This window comes from Sturnira hondurensis, unplaced genomic scaffold, assembly GCF_014824575.4.
Source record: "Sturnira hondurensis isolate 20B ecotype Veracruz unplaced genomic scaffold, ASM1482457v3 Scaffold0010128, whole genome shotgun sequence".
Lineage (NCBI taxonomy): Eukaryota > Metazoa > Chordata > Mammalia > Chiroptera > Phyllostomidae > Sturnira > Sturnira hondurensis.
The window spans coordinates 36,176,760-36,197,435 of record NW_028082759.1 but is presented as its reverse complement, the minus strand read 5'-3'; the positions used below and the strand labels follow the sequence as shown (position 1 = coordinate 36,197,435).

The 20,676-nt window shown below is 38.8% G+C and overlaps 1 protein-coding gene across 3 annotated transcripts in view; it reads left to right on the top strand.

Moving 5' to 3' along the window:
- The window catches only part of NCOA2 (nuclear receptor coactivator 2), a 288,869-nt gene that overhangs the window by 232,948 nt on the left and 35,245 nt on the right, over positions 1 to 20,676 (top strand). For all 3 annotated transcript variants that reach the window (XM_037058687.1, XM_037058689.1, XM_037058688.1), the window contains 7 exons: positions 2,118 to 2,306; positions 4,716 to 4,817; positions 5,106 to 5,249; positions 8,217 to 8,364; positions 10,057 to 11,326; positions 17,934 to 18,144; positions 20,214 to 20,420. In XM_037058687.1, the coding sequence (XP_036914582.1) occupies positions 2,118 to 2,306; positions 4,716 to 4,817; positions 5,106 to 5,249; positions 8,217 to 8,364; positions 10,057 to 11,326; positions 17,934 to 18,144; positions 20,214 to 20,420 (2,271 nt within the window). The remainder of the gene's footprint in view (positions 1 to 2,117; positions 2,307 to 4,715; positions 4,818 to 5,105; positions 5,250 to 8,216; positions 8,365 to 10,056; positions 11,327 to 17,933; positions 18,145 to 20,213; positions 20,421 to 20,676) is intronic.

The window sequence follows — 20,676 nt, the reverse complement described above, 5'->3', positions numbered from 1 at the left end:
GATGCTAAGAACATTGTTCCAGAGAAAAGGAAGTGCGCATTTTAAGTGAGAATAAGGTCAAGTCTTGAGTTAGCAAGTATTTCTGTTCTTTTTCTTAAGACTGTTTATGTTAGCCGGTCTTAGAGTTACCACAGTAAGTAGGAAAAGGTCTTTTTAAATTCCACTGCAGCTGGCCTTCCCTGATATGATAATACTTTATTCAAAGTGACTACAACAGTAATACAGAACATCTGAACACTTGTGTCAGATTCTTCTATTATGTTCTCTAATAAATAAACAAGAAAATGTAATTTCTTATTTCAAGTAACTGGTATTTTCAAATCTTTTTAGTAATTTTATGACTTCCTTAGAGGACCTATACTTATTAATTCACTATTATTAATTCACTTGTCTAATGAGTTCTTTGCCTTACTTTATATTGTGCTTTTTTATACTTTCAAATTACTTATTAACCTGGGTTAGTAAGAATTCTTTTTCCTCTGATTACTCTGTGTAGTCCTCATTATGCAAATAAGCTTTAAGAATGCTGGTGGGAAAATTAACTTGCCAATGGTCTGCATCAACAGGTAAAGTTAGCTCTGGTTCCTCGTGTAATTCTAAAATGGTTCTTACTGTTAACTTGATACTGCCTTTTTCTCTCTGGCATTTGTTCCCTTTTTAATTCCTCTCCCCACCCACTAGCAGTGTGGTGGCCATTGCATTTGCCGTACACCTGTGACACCTAGCTGTCCCATTAGGTACTTTCTAATTAGTGACTCCCGATGGTGCATTAACTTGTCTGGGACCAGCCCAGTTCTGATCACCTCTTTCATTGACCTAGTGGTCCTCATATTTTTTTAGATAACACGTAACGAACAGTAAAGGAAAGAATGCCAAAATGAGAATTAGGCGTGGTTCTGATTCCAGCTCTTTCTGTGGTGAACATTTTGTTTGGACAGTTTTCTCTGATGAAGTTGACCCAGCGATACTTAAATACTTTTTAATTCTCAAAATTAATTATTCTAAGTATTTCTACTAAACTAGAAGAGGCGTGACGTACTTTTTCACTTGGAAAGAAATAAATGACATTAGCAGTGTATCCTCAAGGATTTTTCAGTTGTATTGAAGAACTATGCATGAAACACAAAAGATGACAATAGAGTAATTCTTCAACAGCCCTGTTACCAAATACACACTAAGATTTCTGTGAAATTTGTGTAAAGAGCTCTGTCGGAGGAGGCAGTGTGCGGTGCCTGCAGCAGTTGTTTCAGTATGTAGAGGACCTCAGCCTTAGGGCAGGAGCACACTGGGTGGGAAGCAGCCTGACATTTTAGGGAGGGCAGTAGGAGCAAAGATAGCCATGTGGGATTGGGCACTGAAAAGGAGGGGCAGTGTGAAAGATCTGCTTAAATCAGGGGTATCAAACTCATTTTCACAGGTGGCCTTGTGTTTGCCACCTGTGAACTATAGCATGCATAAAATCCTTTAAAAGGGTTTGGGCTTGGTGTGGTCAGGAATATGGAGGCCATTCAAACTGATAAATCAAAATCTCACTAAGCACCTCCATCTGGTCCATCTAAGCCACAGGTGGCAAACACAGGGCCTGCAAGCCAAATCCAGTCCTCTACCTGTTTCTTTCCTGCAGCAGCACTGAACTCTCGCTTAACTGTTAAGGAGTAGTTACATTTATACAGTCCTGAGATTCCATTCGGCCCTTCGAAAGCAACTGTGAGGCTGATGTGCTGGTGAGGAAATGAGTTTTACCTCTGCATTGGCGCCACTTACAGATTTTTGAGTAGGGGATAACATCTAAAACTGAATGCAAGTAGCTTTAACTAAATTTCCAAGAAATCAAATTTAGAGAAACCCCAAAATAGAGAACTGTAGTATTCTAGTAATAAACAGTCAAGGTCTGAACTTGGGGGGAAGGGGGTCAGAGTGAAGAGTAAAAAGATATTTTGGAAATCCTTAGAATTTTCCCAAGTTGTTGAAACATTAACCCAAGAATTATTTTCCCTCCAGTAGTTGGTTCAATATATAAAATAAAATAAGCATATGCTTTCTATTTCATTTTGGTAATGTGTTCGTAGTGAGCCTAATGTTTTCTTTATAATTTTGGATTGCTTTGCCTTGCTCAGTGAATGGGGGCTCTTGGTCTGGCGAACCTCCCAGGCGGAACAGCCATACGTTCAATTGTCGGATGCTGGTGAAACCTTTACCGGACTCCGAAGAGGAAGGTCACGATAACCAGGAAGCACCTCAGAAATACGAAACTATGCAGTGCTTTGCCGTTTCTCAACCAAAGTCCATCAAAGAAGAAGGAGAAGGTAGAGCACAATCTCTAGGATGTTTTATATATACATGTGTTTTTTCTTGAACTGCTTCTTTCACACTTAATCTAAAATTAGTGGTCGCACAAAGAAAAATTTAGAGCCTTTTTCTTGTTGTTTTTTTCACCTTCTTAAGAATTTTTATGATAAATTTAATTTTTAAGTTTTCAGAACAACTCTTCAACAGAATTTTCTGCAATTAAGGCATTGTTATGTGTCATCAATGTCCAGTGCAGTGGCCACTAGCAACACTGTGGCTGTTGAGCATTCGAAATGCCAGTAATGCAACTGGGAAATTGAATTTTCTGTTCTATTAAGTTTACATTTAAATAGCCACGTGTGGCTAGTGGCTGCCCTGTTAGAGCAGCCCTGTTAGTGGTTGAACCTCTTTGGGAGCCTAACTAAGCTCCTGTGGTCATCTGCTGCAAGCTATGAGCCGCAGCCCTAAAAAAAATGCACACGGTACAAACAGCATTTTTTCATATACAGTGGACCCTTGAACAACTCAGGGGTTAGGGGCGGCCGACCCCTGTATTGTCAAAAATCCATGTTTAACTTTTGAATGCCCCAAAGCTTAACTAATAGCTTAGTGTTGACTGGAAGCCTTACTGATAATAGTCAATTAGCATATATTTTATATATTACACATATATTGTATTCTTGCAATAAAGTGAGCCAGAGAAAAGAAAATGTTATTAAGAGAATCATAAGGAAGAATAAATTTATAGTACTATATGGATTTATTGAAAATAATCCATGTATAAGTAGGACCTGTGCAGTTGAAACCCATGTTGTTCAAGGGTCAACTATACTTCTAAGAGGTTAATGAATTCCATACAGTTTATCTATGGCTGCTGGGTCCACAATCTGGTATAACAGAATGATACTTAAGAGAGGAGAGAGATAGGAGTGGAATGGCGGGGGTTGCGGACTATAAGCTCTTAGGCTTTTCTCCTTGCAGAGAAGCTGATGTAGTTAGTGTCCACCCCTGCACCGTCCAAGCAGGCCATTCACAGCTTGCTTGTGTGTCACTGTGTAATATGAGACAGTGCTGAATGGTACATTCAGCATGTTAGCAGAAGGGGAAGAACTGAGGACCGTCAGTGAAGAGAAACATCATGGGCTTTACAATCAGGCAGGCCAGCCCCTAATTCAGCCACCACAGACTCTGGCTCTGGACAAGCTCCTTGAGCTCTGTGCACATGAGTTTACTCTAGGCTCCTATTAAGTCAATAGTAACAGTAAGAGCATGTGATAGGATTACATGAGTGCGTCTGAACCATGATTGGCATTAAGTACTAGTTATTTAGTTCTTTTTAAAAAAAATATGTAATTTTTAATTAAATTGTATTAGGAAGTAAGAACTGTAATAGTGATACATAGTTTTTTCAAAATTAAGTCCTTAGGTATTGAATGTCAACTGATTTTTACTCACTTTTATGCAGTAGAGTAAGTACTGCTAATTGATCCATCTATGATAATACCCTAAAGCAGTATAGAAAAGGTATAGCTGAGGTAATTTTTGTTTTGGTGTTAGCATCGTTGGACATTTAAAATCTGACTCTGGATGTTAGCTCTCAGTACAGCATATGAGTGGAGTTTCTGAGCCGAGGTATGCTCAGGTTCAAGACCTGGCTTCACCAAAGTTATGTATGATGTTGAGTGAGTTATGTAAACTTTATGCTTTGCTTTTCTCCTTTGTTAAATGGAGATGATGCTAGTACCTACCTCCTAGAGTTACTAAGAGAATTAAATGAATTGGTAGCCTATAAAAGCAGCTAGAGAGAACCCATCTCATAATAAGTAATCAAAAACTTAGTGTTTACTTTGTTGAAAATGAGGATTACATTTAATTTTGAGATGCCTGTCTAGATTTAGGTTATATTCTTTGTTTTAAATGGCATATTGCCATCATAGAGATATTTACATTGTTTGGAAGAAGGTATGTCTAGTTTTCCAGTATCATGGTAAACCTGAAACTCAATAGGCAAATCCTTCACAAAGCAGTATGTCAGATTTTGGTTTTCATTATTTCTCTACTTCATTATAAATTCAACTGGTTGTTACTGTCAGCCATTTAATAAGAAAGGATTCCATTCTTGTCCGTCACTGGGTGGCTAGTTTCAGGTTGCTAACGTCGGTGTGGTCGGTATTCTTTTATCACATGTGTCATGTGGCTTCAGCAGTTTATCCTCAGCACCCGCCAACCCCAGGCCCACTCATCCTACACAGCAGGTCCCCTCCCTCTCCCCAGCTGCTTCCCACTTCAGTGGAGGAGAGAGTAAAGCCAGTGAAAAGCAGAGGTACACAGCATTTGTAACTCTCTCCCTTATTGATTTATACTTGAGTTTGTTTGGATCACTAAAAAAAGCCTAATGTGATAACCCTAAGTATCTGCAATTGAAGATTTGCAGTCCTGCTTGATTTGTGTGGCAAGGAGAGTCCCCATGAAGGAAAGACCGGTTCTTCCCTCATCAGAAAGTTTTACTACTCGCCAAGATCTCCAAGGTAAATTTTCTTTTGCAAAGAAGACCAAAGAAATCGTTTTAAAATGCTTACATATTTGTCAATGCAAGCAGTGTGCTTAGAAGGCTAAAGATGCTGGGACTAGTGCCTGCTGGGTAAAAGCACTGAGCCGCTGAAGGACGGGACAGGGAGGGACGATTATTTTTACTGCCTCCCATCTTGATCCATGTATTCTTCTAAATAAATAAGCTTTTTTATCTTTTAAAAATTTAATTATTTCCGTAAATAATACATGAGTATGTGGGTGTAATGCTTGCTGTTATTTACTAGGCAAGATCACATCACTGGACACGAGCACCATGAGGGCGGCCATGAAGCCGGGCTGGGAGGACCTGGTGAGAAGGTGCATTCAAAAGTTCCATGCGCAGCATGAGGGGGAGTCTTTGTCCTATGCCAAGAGGCACCATCATGAAGGTAAGTATCTCCAAAGGATATTTTTCTTGAACTTGATTTTGCTAAATTACTGCTTCCTGTGGGAGCTTTCTCTGAAACAGTGACTCCAGAAGTTCACCTCAGCAGACTTGGGTCTGGTTATTCTCTGTGTCCCTGTGTATCTGCATCTCCTTGCCCAGAAGACCTTGCCATCTTGAAGGAAGATCTCACAGAAGAAGCGGTAGGACAGAAGAGTGTGATGAGGGAAATAGGCTTAGACATGATCATTTCTCAGGTGAAGGGAAAGGAAAAGAGGTCATTGTCTTTGATTCTAAGGCTTCTAGATGTATAAGGTGATAAGGTATCACCTAATATCAAAATAAATATTATCTGAATCATAAGGAAAATCTGAAAAGAGGAATGAAATGAAAGTTGTGAATTTTCAATTGAGGTGACAATGGGGTTCCAAGCCATCCTTCCAGATGACCACTGAAGGCTGCCCAGATGTTTCTGAAAGGGCCAAAGAGATAAAGTGACATGGCCGAGGTCATACAATTAATTACTAGGACAGCTGGAACTGAACCCAAGGCTTCAGCATCATATTTCAGCACCGATGGCCGCCTGTATTGCACACCTGGTCTTGTCTGGCATTGTTCGCCTTTCCCTGATCTCATTGGTCCTCCTGCCACCGTGAAGCGGGCGCCGTGACTCTCCCGCTATAGACCGGAAGGCTGACTCCGGTGAAATGGCTGCTCCTGAGCAGTTAGTGTCAGCGCTGGGCGTTTATCCGAGGCCCATCCTGCCAACCCTCTGCTGTGCTGCCTCCAGAAGTCTTCCACAGAATCACTTTTCTTAGTGCGGTCGGGTTTTTGTTAAATTGGTGAGAACAAAGAGAAAAAATCCTTTCCTTAGCACTTACTGAATACTGAGATGGGAAGGAGAACTTGATCCTCCTCCCAGCCAGGGCAGCCAGGCTGCCTGCGAGGGGCCAGTGTGCCTCTAACTCAATTTGGCAAATGTCTGCATTTTTGCAGAGAAAAATTGTAACTCATTATTGAAGATCATGTTTTAGTTTGTCATCTTTGTTCAACATGCATCTATGACCTTGGCATTTTACTAATAATGTTTATATGCTTAAATGTTATGCTTTTAAGATTGCTGATGCAAAGTGTACATCATAGCTAATGACCTCTCTCCTTTCCCTTAGTTTTTCCTCATCTTATTCATCCATTTTATCTTATTTATTGTTATTTCTTTCAAAATAAGCACCTAAAGTTGCAAAGAAAAAGAGGAAATAAAAGACTGTATTTGATAGACTGTGTTTAATAAATACCGTTTCACCCGATTTGGTTTAAAATAAAAGGAATAGTAACAGTAAAAACTAAGAGATCACCATAAGTAAACATGTCTGTGGGCCCTGCGTAGCAATGCCCTGCATTTAGTTCTGTGGCTTCCTGACACCTTACAGGAGGGTTTAGATAGATGTACCAGGCACTGTGCTAGGTTTCATTAGATGGAACCCACTGAAAGGAAATTCTCAAATACATGAAATACATTTCATCTAAATGTACAAAGTAGATAAGATTAAGGGTAATCATTTGCATTGAATAAAACTCTACTCGAGGGCCTTGTTTAAATGAAGGGCTTCCTGAAAGTGTCGCGTGCATGCTTACACAGGCCTACTCAGTAAACGTTTTTGATGTAGATCAAATGGAAGTGGAAAATCTTAGAGGATCACATCCAAGTCAGATAAAATTCTGAAATTATAAGCCACAGGAAACATGAATCCATTATGAACATGGTATTTATGCTACCTTTTAGGAACATACTTACTGTAGAAGGCAAGGAACACATATAGACAGTAGTTCATTTCCAGTGCTGCCACTTCAGAGTAACTCATGCAGAAGTTGAGGCCAGAACATAACGTTTAAATGCTGCAAGTAACAAGCTGCAGAGGAAGTTTCTTTAGGGAAAGTGCTCAAAGTGAGATTTTACTAAGGAACCAGAATGTATACCATGAGCCAGCCTTCATCGTTCTCTGTCCATCCTTGTGGAATGGTGAATGTGCTTAGTCATTTTGGGGCTAGCTGCTCAACCCACAAAATTTATGCTGAGGATTATTTGGTAAAAACATGGTAGTCATCTTAAAATGATTTAAAAGGTAAATACATTAATATGGCTACTTTGTCTCAATTGAAATATTCTTTTTTAATATTCAGTATTAGTTTTAAAATACATATTTTAAAAGATAAATCACAAGATTTTATTTTAAGCGAAATTATTTTATCCTAGTTGATCTGTGCTGTTTTCTACTAGTGTCTTGAAAATGAACATGCCTGTTCTTTATCAAGACATTAAACCAATTCCATGTCACTAAAATTTGTACTTTAGTTGTTTCAGTTTTCTATTTGGTCCTTTTTTCCTCTGAAAAGATTTTTCTCATTGTTTACCTTTTACTTCCTATTGTTTCAACCACAGAAATAATGCTTCTTATACACTGAGAAACAGAATTGGGGAGTAGTAGTGTGAGATGATGGGTTGAACGGTACGTAACTGAGATGAATGTTCAGAGAATACACTTATTTTGTCAGTTTTATGGTAATACGTCTATGAGTTCAAAGGGAAATGAAAGGCAGATTGCACACTTTCAGGGTATCATGTTTATGTGTTGTTTTCTAACATTTTAAACAAATCATTGTAAAGCTTGTTTTGAGCTAATAAGTTGTTTGCATATGCTCTGTTTTACCACGGTACTGAAGATTTTAAAAAGAACATGCTTTGAGGGTCTAAACTTTATTTAAAAAAACAATATATTGAGTTTATTACTATTTTAAGTGAAAAATAAGTTAAATGTGTAATATTTTGATGTCATGAAATACTACTTACAACTCTGACTACTGGTTGAAAAATATTGAATATACTAGAGGTTATTTCTAGGATTATGTCTTGTCCCGCCCCCGCCCCAGTGTTTTTCCTAAGTGTGCACTCTGTTTCCTCGCCCCCTGGCAGTGCTGAGGCAGGGATTGGCTTTCAGTCAGATCTACCGTTTCTCCTTGTCCGACGGCACTCTCGTTGCTGCGCAGACGAAGAGCAGACTCATCCGTTCTCAGACTACTAATGAACCTCAGCTTGTCATGTCTTTACATATGCTCCACAGGTAAGCTTAGCTCTGAGAAATCACCTTGCCTTCCCCAGTCAGAGGAGATTTTGCAAAAGCAACAAATCATCATAGATCTTATCAGATTGTTAGACATTTCTGTTGATCAACCGAGGCATGTAAAATATAAAAATAAATTGCTGTTAACTGTTGGTTTAACAACAGCTCATGATACCAGCTAAGTGGGGCTATGCTTTGAGTCCCAGCCTGGGCACTAGTGCATTTTTAAACCCAGCAGGAAGAACACAGGCTGGCACTAACTTTGCTCCGACGTGGCCGCTCGTTACATCGGAGAAGGGAGAGCGACCGCTTCTCAGCCGCGACACCAGAAGGGCAGGAATGCTGAAGCCACGAGTGTGACTTCTCCTGTGTGTTTAGATCTAAAGCTTTCAAATATATATACTTTGAAGGAATATTTTCTATTTTTATTCTCAGGGTTAAATTACCTTCTTGATGTGAGACTTTAAATTGAAGGGTAATAAACGTTTCCATAAGAAATGAAAGCAAAACTAAATGTTGATTTTTTAAGTAAATGTCATGAACCGTATTGTTTTAGAGCACAAATTTAGGAAAATGGTTGCATTTCAAGTTATAAAAATATTTATGTACATGCTGTATAAAACTTTATGAGGTACAATCAGAAGACATATAAAGTTCTGGGTAAAAGATCTCCTTTTATCACATTTCTCAATTATTTACTTTCTTATTTTGGAATTAAAATAATCAGGCAGCACTCTTTGCCAATGGTTAATAAATCTAACCTCAAACTGAAACAATTTGAAAGTGATTACAGATGTACCAGATTTCACCCCCTAACTGAAAGCTGATGTTTGACAATTTGTGAAACCTATTTTGTTTGGGTTTGTGAACACATTTAGTAACTCACGAGTGACTGCCAAGGCTGTAAATGAAGGCTCATAGGGCTTGGAAAATCATCGAGCTCAGAAAACCTGCTTTTAGTCATTAGTAAGAAGATAGACTGGAGTTGTCCAGGAGTTGGGGAATCATCACAAACTAAGGTCACTGTCAAGTTGCCTCCCGCGTTGTTTGTTCTGGAGACTCTTGCTTTGACTTGCAGGGGACCTGGCAGGAGGGATCTGTTAAAGTGATCTGATTCTAAACAATGTTGGTAACTTCACTGGTCCTGGAACTTGCAGCATTTCTAATAGGTAGGGGCAAGTTTCCCCCCCTAAGTTTGCTGTTCGTCTTGAGCCAAGTCATATACATCAGAGCTCTCCAGGCTTCCAGATGTGTCTATTGTTAGGAATTGTAATCTCTGGGAAATAATTGAAGGCAGCTCTACTTGTCTGGGTCATTTCTTTTGGACAGTTCAAGCTCTAGTTATTCATGATAATATACCATTTAATGAGAAAGATATATAATTAATTGAAACCCCTCTAATGTCTTGTCTAATAACTATAATTTCAGTATGGCAGTAGTCAAATTTAAACACACCCCCTCCATAAAACCGCAGACATCTTAATGAGTTGACTGAAAAATATCCCTCTTGGTCCAAGACTATACGTGTTCAGTCTTGCCCATAATTGCAGATTGTTGCATCAAAGTATATCTTTCTTTTAAGTGTAGCCTGTTCTTTTTAAAGAAAAGGGGCCATTTCATTTTTTTGAAAATTAATAACAACTTGCTAAGTGTTTCGCCTTTTATCTTTATATTTTTTTCCTCATTATACAGAGAGCAGAATGTTTGTCTAATGAATACGGATATGACTGGACCAGCGATGGGGAAGCCATTGAATCCAATTAGCTCTAGCAGCCCTGCCCATCAGGCCATGTGCAGTGCGAACCCAGGTCAGGACACGACCCTTGGTAGCAATATAAATTTTCCCATAAACGGCCCAAAGGAGCAAATGAGCATGCCCATGGTCAGGTTTAGTGGTTCTGGGGGACTGAACCATGTGTCAAGCATGCAAGCAACCACTCCTCAGGGTAGTAACTATGCACTCAGAATGAACAGTCCCTCGCAGAGCAGCCCTGGCATGAATCCAGGCCAGCCCAGCTCCGTGCTTTCACCAAGACATCGCATGAGCCCTGGGGTAGCTGGAAGCCCCCGGATCCCACCCAGTCAGTTTTCCCCTGCAGGAAGCTTGCATTCCCCTGTGGGAGTTTGCAGCAGCACAGGAAATAGCCATAGCTACACCAACAGTTCCCTCAACGCACTTCAGGCCCTCAGTGAGGGGCACGGGGTCTCATTAGGGTCATCATTGGCTTCACCGGACCTAAAAATGGGCAATTTGCAAAACTCCCCAGTTAATATGAATCCTCCCCCACTCAGCAAGATGGGAAGCTTAGACTCCAAAGACTGTTTTGGACTGTATGGGGAGCCCTCTGAAGGTACAACTGGACAAACAGAGAGCAGCTGCCATCCTGGAGAGCAAAAGGAAACAAATGATTCCAGCGTACCCCAGGGTGTGAGCAGTGAGCGATCTGATGGACAGAATAGACTGCATGACAGCAAAGGACAGACCAAACTCCTCCAGTTGTTGACCACCAAATCTGACCAGATAGAGCCCTCACCCCTGTCCAGCTCTTTGTCGGACACAAACAAGGACTCCGTGAATAGCTTGCCTGGTTCTGGGTCAACACATGGGACCTCGCTCAAGGAGAAGCATAAGATTTTGCACAGACTCCTGCAGGACAGCAGTTCTCCTGTGGACTTGGCCAAGCTGACAGCAGAGGCCACAGGCAAAGAGCTGAGCCAGGAGGCCAACAGCACAGCTCCTGGTTCAGAAGTGACTGTTAAACAAGAGCCAGTGAGCCCCAAGAAGAAAGAGAATGCACTACTTCGCTACTTGCTAGATAAAGATGATACTAAAGATATTGGTTTACCAGAAATAACCCCCAAACTTGAGCGGCTGGACAGTAAGACGGACCCTGCCAGTAACACAAAGTTAATAGCTATGAAAACGGAGAAGGAGGAGATGAGCTTTGAGCCTAGTGACCAAGTAAGTTTTATAATGTGTTCTCCCAAGTCTACTAACCCATATCCATCAACAGTTTTCTCCACAAGGGCATTTTGAGTCCTCAGGTGATTAGATAAGAATAAGTCTTCTCTTGTTGTCTTACTTGATTGAAACTGAGTTCATTCTCACTGAAGCTGTGTGTTCCAAATACTCTCTCTAGTAAAGAGTGCGTTGTCACAGGGCAGGGTTGACTGTTTGTTGTTACTGTTCTTGTTTGGAAAAGGCCCAATGGTAGATACTTGAGGCCTTGCAGGCGACGCCCTCTGTGCCACAGCTCTTCAGTCCCACTGCTGCAGTGTGGGTGCAGCCACAGACAGAACAGGTGGTGTGTGCCGTGCTCCAGGCACCAATATTTGAGTTTCATACAATTTTCATGCACTGCAAAACACTCTTTTCAACTAGTGTACATTGCAATCCATTCACCGGCTGTACGAAAGGTGCCTAAGTTGGGGATAATTGTTTCCTCAAAATTGGGCCTTGTCAGTACAGACTGAATTAAATGATCTCTTATTTACCTTTCTCCTTTTTAAGATCAGAGTTTGACTGGTTTTTTAAACCTAATGAAGATCATTGTAACTCTTTTCTCAGCCCAAACTTCTGATTCGTGCGTGCTAAAGAATTTCTTAGACCAGCAGTATAAAAAGTATGTAAGGGGAAATGGATAGTAAGAAGGAAAGTTAAACTTTGACATAGCATTAGTATATCTGAGCCATCATATGTAAATGCAAAACTATCTATTGTTCTTATCTGAAGATTTAGTTCCCTGGAAAAATCCAGGACAGTTAACATGATATTCAAAATCATTCCTGATAATACTCTAAGGAATAATGACATCACAAGGAAAATGTAAACCATTTATCATTTTCTTTATTTAAAAAGATGAGTTATTACTAACACAATGGCTTGGCATAAGGTGTTTCCTGGGGAATCTGTGACTGGCTGGGTTAATGGCCCAAGACCTGGCCCTGCTCTCTCCTCTCTCCCTCCAATGCCTGAGCTCTGCCTGTACTTCAAGTGTTTTAAGACATGATTGGCTAAAAAGAAAAGGGACTGCACGCGCCTTTCTACTTTAAATGGTTCACTAATTTGTCCCTGAAACTTGTTTTGTAAGTGGATGTTACATGTCACTGTCTTCAGGAACTAGGTGTGGATGGGGAGAGGAGAGGGCAGCACCCCTTGCTTTGTGTGTATATCCTTGAACTCTGCTGAGTCAGCAGAAGCTGACCCAGAGGCAGGCAGGTCTAGGATTGAAAGCAGTAATTGGGAAAGCTGAGGCCACCCATGCTTGTAGCTGGGCTCTGTCCAGGTTTCTAAGCTCTTGACTTCCCTTCTTTCTTCTACCATTGCTATAAGGCAGACATGATTTTCAAGCTTTTGTGTCCTTCACAAGGGAAGTCGCCTAATTATATAAACATCTTTGGTATTAACCCTTAAACTTAAATGGTCGTGCAGAATTCTCAATAACAACTATTTTGTAATGCTGTAAAATCATTAAATGGGGAAACCAAGGGCTCAGCAGGAATGTAATAGCAGTATCTTGGCTAAAGTGTACTGTAAAACCATATTGACAACTCTTAAGTGTTTTAATCTTTAGAGGTTTTCTAGATTAGAGCATACAGAGCTAGTGGCGGTTCAGGGGAGCGGCACAGATACTGTCCCTCAAGATGGTGACCCATGAGGTCTACCTAAGCTTAGTGGCTGAGTGGTTGGCCCCTCCTTCCAGAAACAGTTTTGTTTCCATCCCAGGCCTGAGGCCCTAGGGACTTAGAGGGCCAGGGAAGAGGGACACTGTTTGGCATTTCTATATTTAGATATATGATTATTCTAACTTCAGACAAAAAAACTGACAAAGAGAAGTGTTTTTTTAAGCCCTCGAAGTTTCTAATTGTTTAGGAGAAACATTTTTCTGACCAAAAGTGTCCCACCTAGGGAACATAAAGCCCAGAGTGTTATCAACACAAATCTGTTAGCATTTCGATAGACCAAAAAGCACGGTACACAAACGCACAGGTAACAGTATTTTTTTCTTAATGAAACCTAGTCTTGGTCTCAGCCTCCATACCCTCCCATTTAAAACTCTACCAAAAAAATTAACATCAAAAACATTGCAACTTAAAAAGCTACCACAGGAAGTATGCATTACTTAAATTTAGATCAAAGTTAAAATGACTTAAAGAAAAAAACAGTGATTGTCTCTCCTCCTGCTCTCCTTCACTAATTCCAAATTCAGATTAATTTTATCTCCTACAACTGCTATACACATTTATTGAAAACTTCTCATTGATTTCAAGGGAATACAAGCTTTTTATTTAGTGAGATAAACTGTTAGCAAGCCTCAGGTGTGCAGTTACTATCTTATTATTTTGACTCAGAAAAGAGCCATTAACCAAGTGTGTGTTTAACCTATCACTAACTTATTAAGGACAGGAAGTATTCCAATGATGCTATTATACCTAAAATAGCATTCTTTACTGGTTAGAGTATTTAAACATTTGTTTCTATGGCATTCATAGCCAACAGGAAGTAATGACAGCAAAATTTCCAATATGTTTATTAACTTTGAAGTTACATACTTATTTACACAATAGGGCCTGTTAATCCTCCTCCAAGTGGAAATTATGTTCTTTCTAATGCTATTGGGCTACTTAGGATGAGGGTTTAGAAATAGTCTAAGAAGAATTTCTTTTTGTTATTTGGTTACATTAAAATGGCAAACCATATCTTAACTTACACTGATTGATAGTATTTCCCTCCAAATGTGGTAAATTATATTACCATGTTTTAATGAGTTTATGTTAGGCAAATATGGTAAAATTAGACTTTTTATTTAAAATTTTGAAAAGATGTTTAGTAATTTATTAGAATTTTTATGTTATAAAATGTATGTGCTATTTATATTTGCTTCAGAGAACAAGTTACTTGACACATGAAAAATTCATAAAACCAGAAAAGTGAAAAATTAAAGAAATCAAGTTCAATTTTCATTTTGTAGAACTTGTATAAAAATCTTTGTGACTCATTTTCTGCCTGAAATAGTATAAACTAACTATTCAAATTGATGTGGCTAATTTGAGCATTCAGATAGATGCCTAAGCAAAATTTTGAAGTATCTTGGCAAAGCCTTTTAAAGAAAGGCATCAATCTTTTTTGTCTCGGGAAGAAATCATGCTGAACAAAGTGGAGAGGGACTGACTAGAAGAACTTTGGGTGAGATTTAAAGCTTACAAAGATTTAGGGGAGAAAATGTTTGATCAGAAACTTAATGTGATCAAATCCCTCCCTTCCAGAAATTGACTATAGAAAAAAAGACGTTTGTCCAATTGTATTACTGACCAACCAAAGGGGTTCAAACATTCTGAACTTTATCTCCTTGAAAAGAAATGTTTAAAGTAAACTAAAGACAACTAGATTAATATTGAATTCGTACTCCAAAAATTGACAAGATATTGCCAGTAGTTACAGGTCTCTACACAACCTTTTTGAATCTAACACCAAGAAGTTCCTGCATAGTTTTTTAAGACAAATTAGTGTTTAGTTACTTGTCAGAATTAGACTGATCTGCAGTTGAATTTGATCAGCTCTTAAAATGGAAAAGATTAAAATTTGAAAATCAGTTTTCATACATGCTTTTTAAAATGAAAGTCAACCAAGGAAAATGATGGATTTTAAAATTTCTAATTATTTGAAATTAAAAAATTAATTGATTGAAAGTACCAAATATATTTTAACTCTGTGTGTGAGTGTATACGTAACATTAATATAAGGGTCCAGTGGAAGTAGGGCCTGCTTGAATGTGGTTGGTAAGGTAATATGGGCGTAATAATTTATAGTTTTCATTTGAACATTTCACCTGAAATGTCATATGGTATGCTTGAGTGTGATATTGTTATGCTTATGAATCACATGCTTATGAGTTTGTAATAAAGAAAAGAGGGTGTTATTTGTGCTGAACCATTTATGTATGTGTATATAGCACATGTATATGCTAAGTGCAGCATATATGTTTGATATTAGACTGATTTGGGACTCATAGTATTATAAGAGGAGATTACAAATTTAAGATTACAGTATTCTTGAATTCTGTCATTAGGACTTTTTGAAACTCTGGTATTTCCTGTTTGAGATGGATGGCTTCAATTATTATAATTTTATTGGCATGGAAACTGTAAAGGTAAAAAAGGCAGGAGTCTAGACCCAGACTGTTGTTAACTGGTAGTATAAGAACTTTCTTTAAAACGTGTCTTGGGTTGAGGGAAGGCCAATAGAAAAGCACCCACTGAGGAACACATGACCTATTTTTATGAATATTTATATGAGCCAGTTTATTCTGGATGCTTCTCATCCAAGGCAATCTGCAAAGCTTTCTCAAGAAGCAACTTATCACTTAGAACAGCTACCTCCTCCTCTCTCTCTCACGCGCGCGCGCGCACACACACACACACACACACACACACAGAGCTCCAAGAGCCCCTTTCAAAAATGCTCTGCACAAGGCAGCATTGTAGTGGGGGCCTTGGTTTCCTGGGACAGCCACACACTCGGTTTTAGAACTTCTTTCTAATCTCCATAGTTTTTTCATGACACAGCAGTAAGATTATCACCCATTTTTATGAATCATTTTTGAGAAATTAATAGAAATTATAGGAATCTCTGTGAGAAATTTAGCTTGATCCTGGGAAAATTTTTTAGATTACAGATAAATCTAGTTTAAAGAATTCATCGGGTTGATTGAGTGGCTATTATTGTGTTCTAGACAATAATTATGTTTATACTGATCTCTATACCTTATGTATTCAGCAGAACATCATAAAGATAGATTTGCAGTAGCCTCGCTTTACATGTACATTTGATTTACACAGAGTCATCTGTACTTATTCAGAAAGGAAGAAGAGGTGGCTATGAAATGGTTATGTAAGTAGTGTGAGCAGTTTTGCCCTGCCACTCAACCCTCTGGATACGTGCCCTGGTGGACCCATCCAGCGGGGCATGACAGTTTACTAGGTTTTGGTTCTCTTGTGCCCCTAATGGTGTGAAAATGTAGCTACAGGCTTCTGAGTGCAGCGTGGCCCCTACAGAAACTACATCATTCAAGTCTCAGCCAAAGTAGCAGTAATGTGCTTCCTCTCTGGAGGAGAAGCTGGCTCTGTGCCCCTGGAGGGGATGCCTGGTGAGATGCCTTCCCAAGGAGTTTCAGGAACCATCTTGTCTGTGTCTGTCTGCTGTAGGATGCTGACTTTGCACCTAACCCTCACATAAGATGTGCTTCTCCCATATCTGATGCTTCTGTGTTTTGTTAGAAATGCTGGCTAAAGTAACTGGAAAATGTCCTTGTAATTGCTCTAGCAACCCATTAGGAATCCCCTGGAAAATGGATCCCTTTCCATTTGCCATAAATTGCAAAAACATTACCAAATCCATCCTCTACTCAGGGAGTAGGAATTGTATATAGGATAAAACTGTAAGCCCTTCTGCTTAACTATACCTCATGTTAGATGTGAAAAAAAAATCATTTGAGTTGCCAGTATAGGCAAAAATGTTAGTCACAGCCAAGGATTCCAAGTCCATTCAGTGACTTTGGGGAAATTGCCCAACTTATGTTTTCCCACCTTCACATCAAGAAAATTATTCTCACCACTTTCTTCACTAAAAAATAACCTTGGCATTTAATTTAGCAATTTCCTTGAGTGGTTGGTACTGACTTTAAATATTTGGTACATGGGTCCTTTCTACCTGAAAGACTATGAAAATCAGTTGTGCTTTGTGGAAGAAAAACAGTAGACATAACATGGAGGTGATGTTTACCTTATTACTTTAATGTTGGTACTTGAAATGAAATTATTTTCATAAAGGAAAGCCCCTTTCAAAACCATGTTTATGGCTTCTATGAAGTCAGGTAGGTAGGTGCTGGTCTGGGGGCAGCCTGTTTTACCCTGCTTCCCTACACTTTGTCACCTAGGCTGGTGAGTGACTGAGAACGCCAGTGTTATTTGAAACTGAAAGTACAAGCAGGAAAAACCACCAGTCACATTGAAAAGGCAATGCTTAGCTGTTCATGGTTGCCACAAGCAGATTTTGCATTTTACCCCCTGCTCTTGAAAAAAAAAAGTCCTAAAAGGGAATCAGCATTTACTAAGTACTGATACAGTGTAAATTTGGATCATATTTTCTACCAGCATTTATTGTTGTTGTCATTTCTTAGGGAAATTAACCACAAAACTTAGGTCTTTGGATTACTGTAGGTCTTTGGTTAATTAGAAATATACATATTCATGATTAATTGAATTATTAGTGTAAGGGGGAATTTATAAATTGCCAATGAATCACAATGCTGGAAGAGAGTTTTCTTTCTAATTCAGTCATCTCTCTTTTTACAGATGAGGAAATTGAGGACCAGGAGATTAAATTGTGTGTTCTTTGTCAGTTTAATTTTTAAAAAGCTCTGTTAACTGTTGGGCCCAATGTGGGCATGTATCTGCATCTTGTATTTGGCTGTGGTGTCTTATACCAGCTAGGTCTATGATTGCAAGGGGGCCTGTGGTTGCCCACTCTTAGAGTGGGACTGGATAAACTCTTCTGTTGTTAACTGCAGCCTGGCAGTGAGCTGGACAACTTGGAGGAGATTTTGGATGATTTGCAGAATAGTCAATTACCACAGCTTTTCCCAGACACGAGGCCTGGCGCCCCTGCTGGATCAGTTGACAAGCAAGCCATCATCAATGACCTCATGCAACTCACAACTGAAAACAGCCCAGTCACACCTGTTGGAGCCCAGAAAACCGCATTGCGAATTTCACAGAGCAGTGAGTATGAGATATTGATAGTTATGCCATATAATCACCATCAGAAAGGGGGGTTAGTAAAATCTGATACAAACAGCCAAGTCCCTTCAAGGTTTTTATGGTCAGATAGCACCATCTACTGTCCTTGTCCTTCAAAACAGTATTCAAAGTGGATTCATGTGGACATGGCTTCCCAGCATTCTCTTGTACTTAATTTAATCAGCGTGCACCGAGACTGGCTGACCTACATAGATACAGTTCTTTAGATGACTGTCATATTTCCCTGCGTGTCAGTTACTGCCTTCAGAGATGGAGTTTAAAGTAGGTGTTTATGTGTTTAATAACTGAATACTGAAATTATAAAAAATTGGAAAGGTATGCTGACTTTTTAGGAATAATATACTACTAAAAATTCTCAATATTTAATCATGGGAAAGGACTACACACATTAAAAATACCTTGTTCTATCTCTTAGGAATCCTCACATAAATACCAATTTTACATGGAATTTTATCATAAATATTTTCCAAGTGCATTTTAAGTTTGGTTAGTTTTATGTAAAGCTTGAAGACCTTAGACTATCATATACAGTACATATTTATTGTTTATTGTTATTTTAAACTTTATTTAAATAAGTTTAAGATGAAATCTTTCTTCAGTATGAACATTTGATAGTTGCCTAAAGTTGTCCAATAGTTTGAATGGAAGAAAATGTTATTCCTGTTCCAGGGACATAATTTATAGAAAGATAGATAACCTCCTTAGAGTTCCATTGGTGAACAGAATGATTTTTTTTCCTCTTCCAATACAGTTTGGCCCAAAACTTAACATTGGTTCTTAAACCAGAAATGGTCATTATCACCAAGTCACAGGATACCTCTATTTACTAGGTCTTTTCTCAAGTGATTCCTTATCATTCCAAAAAGGGTAAAACAAAGTAGAGGTATTGCTGTTGTCTTTTAAACCCGCCTATTTCTCAGCAAATGGAGGGTTTCTTATGGACTGTGGGAGATGAGATGACAGTGCCAGAGAGCTGCAAAGTGAGTAAGACACACTGGAAAGTCGATGCTTCTTAACCAACGGAATTAAAGAAGGACAGACTGCATGTGAACTCATGGTTTTTCCTCCGTCTTTACCTCCTAATAGTATTCACATTATTGAATGGTAACCACACAACTACACCTGAGGAAGTCATGAACAAGCATATATATAATTTAAATTTCATGCCGTAATTCTTCTGCATGCTTTATTTCTGCTATTGATTATTAAGAACCTTTCCTTTCAAATGTTCTATTCATAGTATGTTTATATAATTCAGAGGAAGTAAAGTATTTGGTACTATTTAATAAATTGGTGGTATAAATTGTAATTTATAATATCTCTGCACTTTTAAAGTTCATAGCATTGCTGTCAAATTACTGGTTGTCTGTGTGATAGTACAAAGCACTGGTGTATTGCCTGTTGCACAATATGTTCTTGGGAACTAACCGTAAGAATCATTTCAAATCTACATGTATCTGCAATTCTAAGAGTCTGCATTTAAAAGATTAAAGATTACGGTCCTAAAGCTTTACTACTTAATTCAGGTATCGGAGTCCACGCTTGAAGATTTTCACTTTCGGTGAAATTTGATACTTTTGACCTAATGATACTCCTAGGAAAGTCCAGGGAAGACATGATGTTCTAACCATATGTTTCTGGGTTTGGCACTGTATACAGGAGATGTTTGTAGCTTCAGAACTGCAACAAAGCAGTACTCCTAAATTTGAACAATATACTATGAAAAAGAACATATACTTAGCAAATATAATTGAATATTAGAAATCAGTATTGAGGAGAAAAACATATGGTGATAGATTTTCTTTTTTTCCCCCACAAGAATGTAGTTAAATTAGTTACCTGTGGATTAGGTTATGAGATTTTGATGCTGCATCTTTTGTCTGTGAATTTATCTTTTATGTAGGCAGTTGGTCCCTGGCATGCATATCTTTGTTATTTTACAGATGACATTTTCTCTAAACACTAAGTCTGTTACAGCTCTTTTCTATTGTTTAATATTAACCTTTAATTTTCATTTGTTCTCTCCTTAGCTTTTAATAACCCACGACCAGGGCAACTGGGCAGGTTATTGCCCAACCAGAACTTACCACTTGACATCACACTGCAAAGCCCAACTGGTGCCGGACCCTTCCCACCAATCAGAAACAGCGGTCCCTACTCAGTGATGCCTCAGCCAGGGATGATGGGTAACCAAGGGATGATGGGAAACCAAGGAAATTTAGGGAACGGTAGCACAGGTAAGGATCACTGTTACTTTACTGGGTTACTTAATGATGTATTTATCTGCACCAAACTAGTAGAATTCTTCAGGTAAAATTTTTCATGTTAGAAGCTAACATCTGAACATAGGAAAAGTCTACAGATCTTCACCATGAGAGTGGTGTATGAAGCACTGGAAAACCTTCCAGTAAACTGCCTATTTTATTCTGGATCAACTTTCACAAGGTTGCAAATCGTTAATCCTGTTACGGCATAGGCTTATTTTACTTCTAT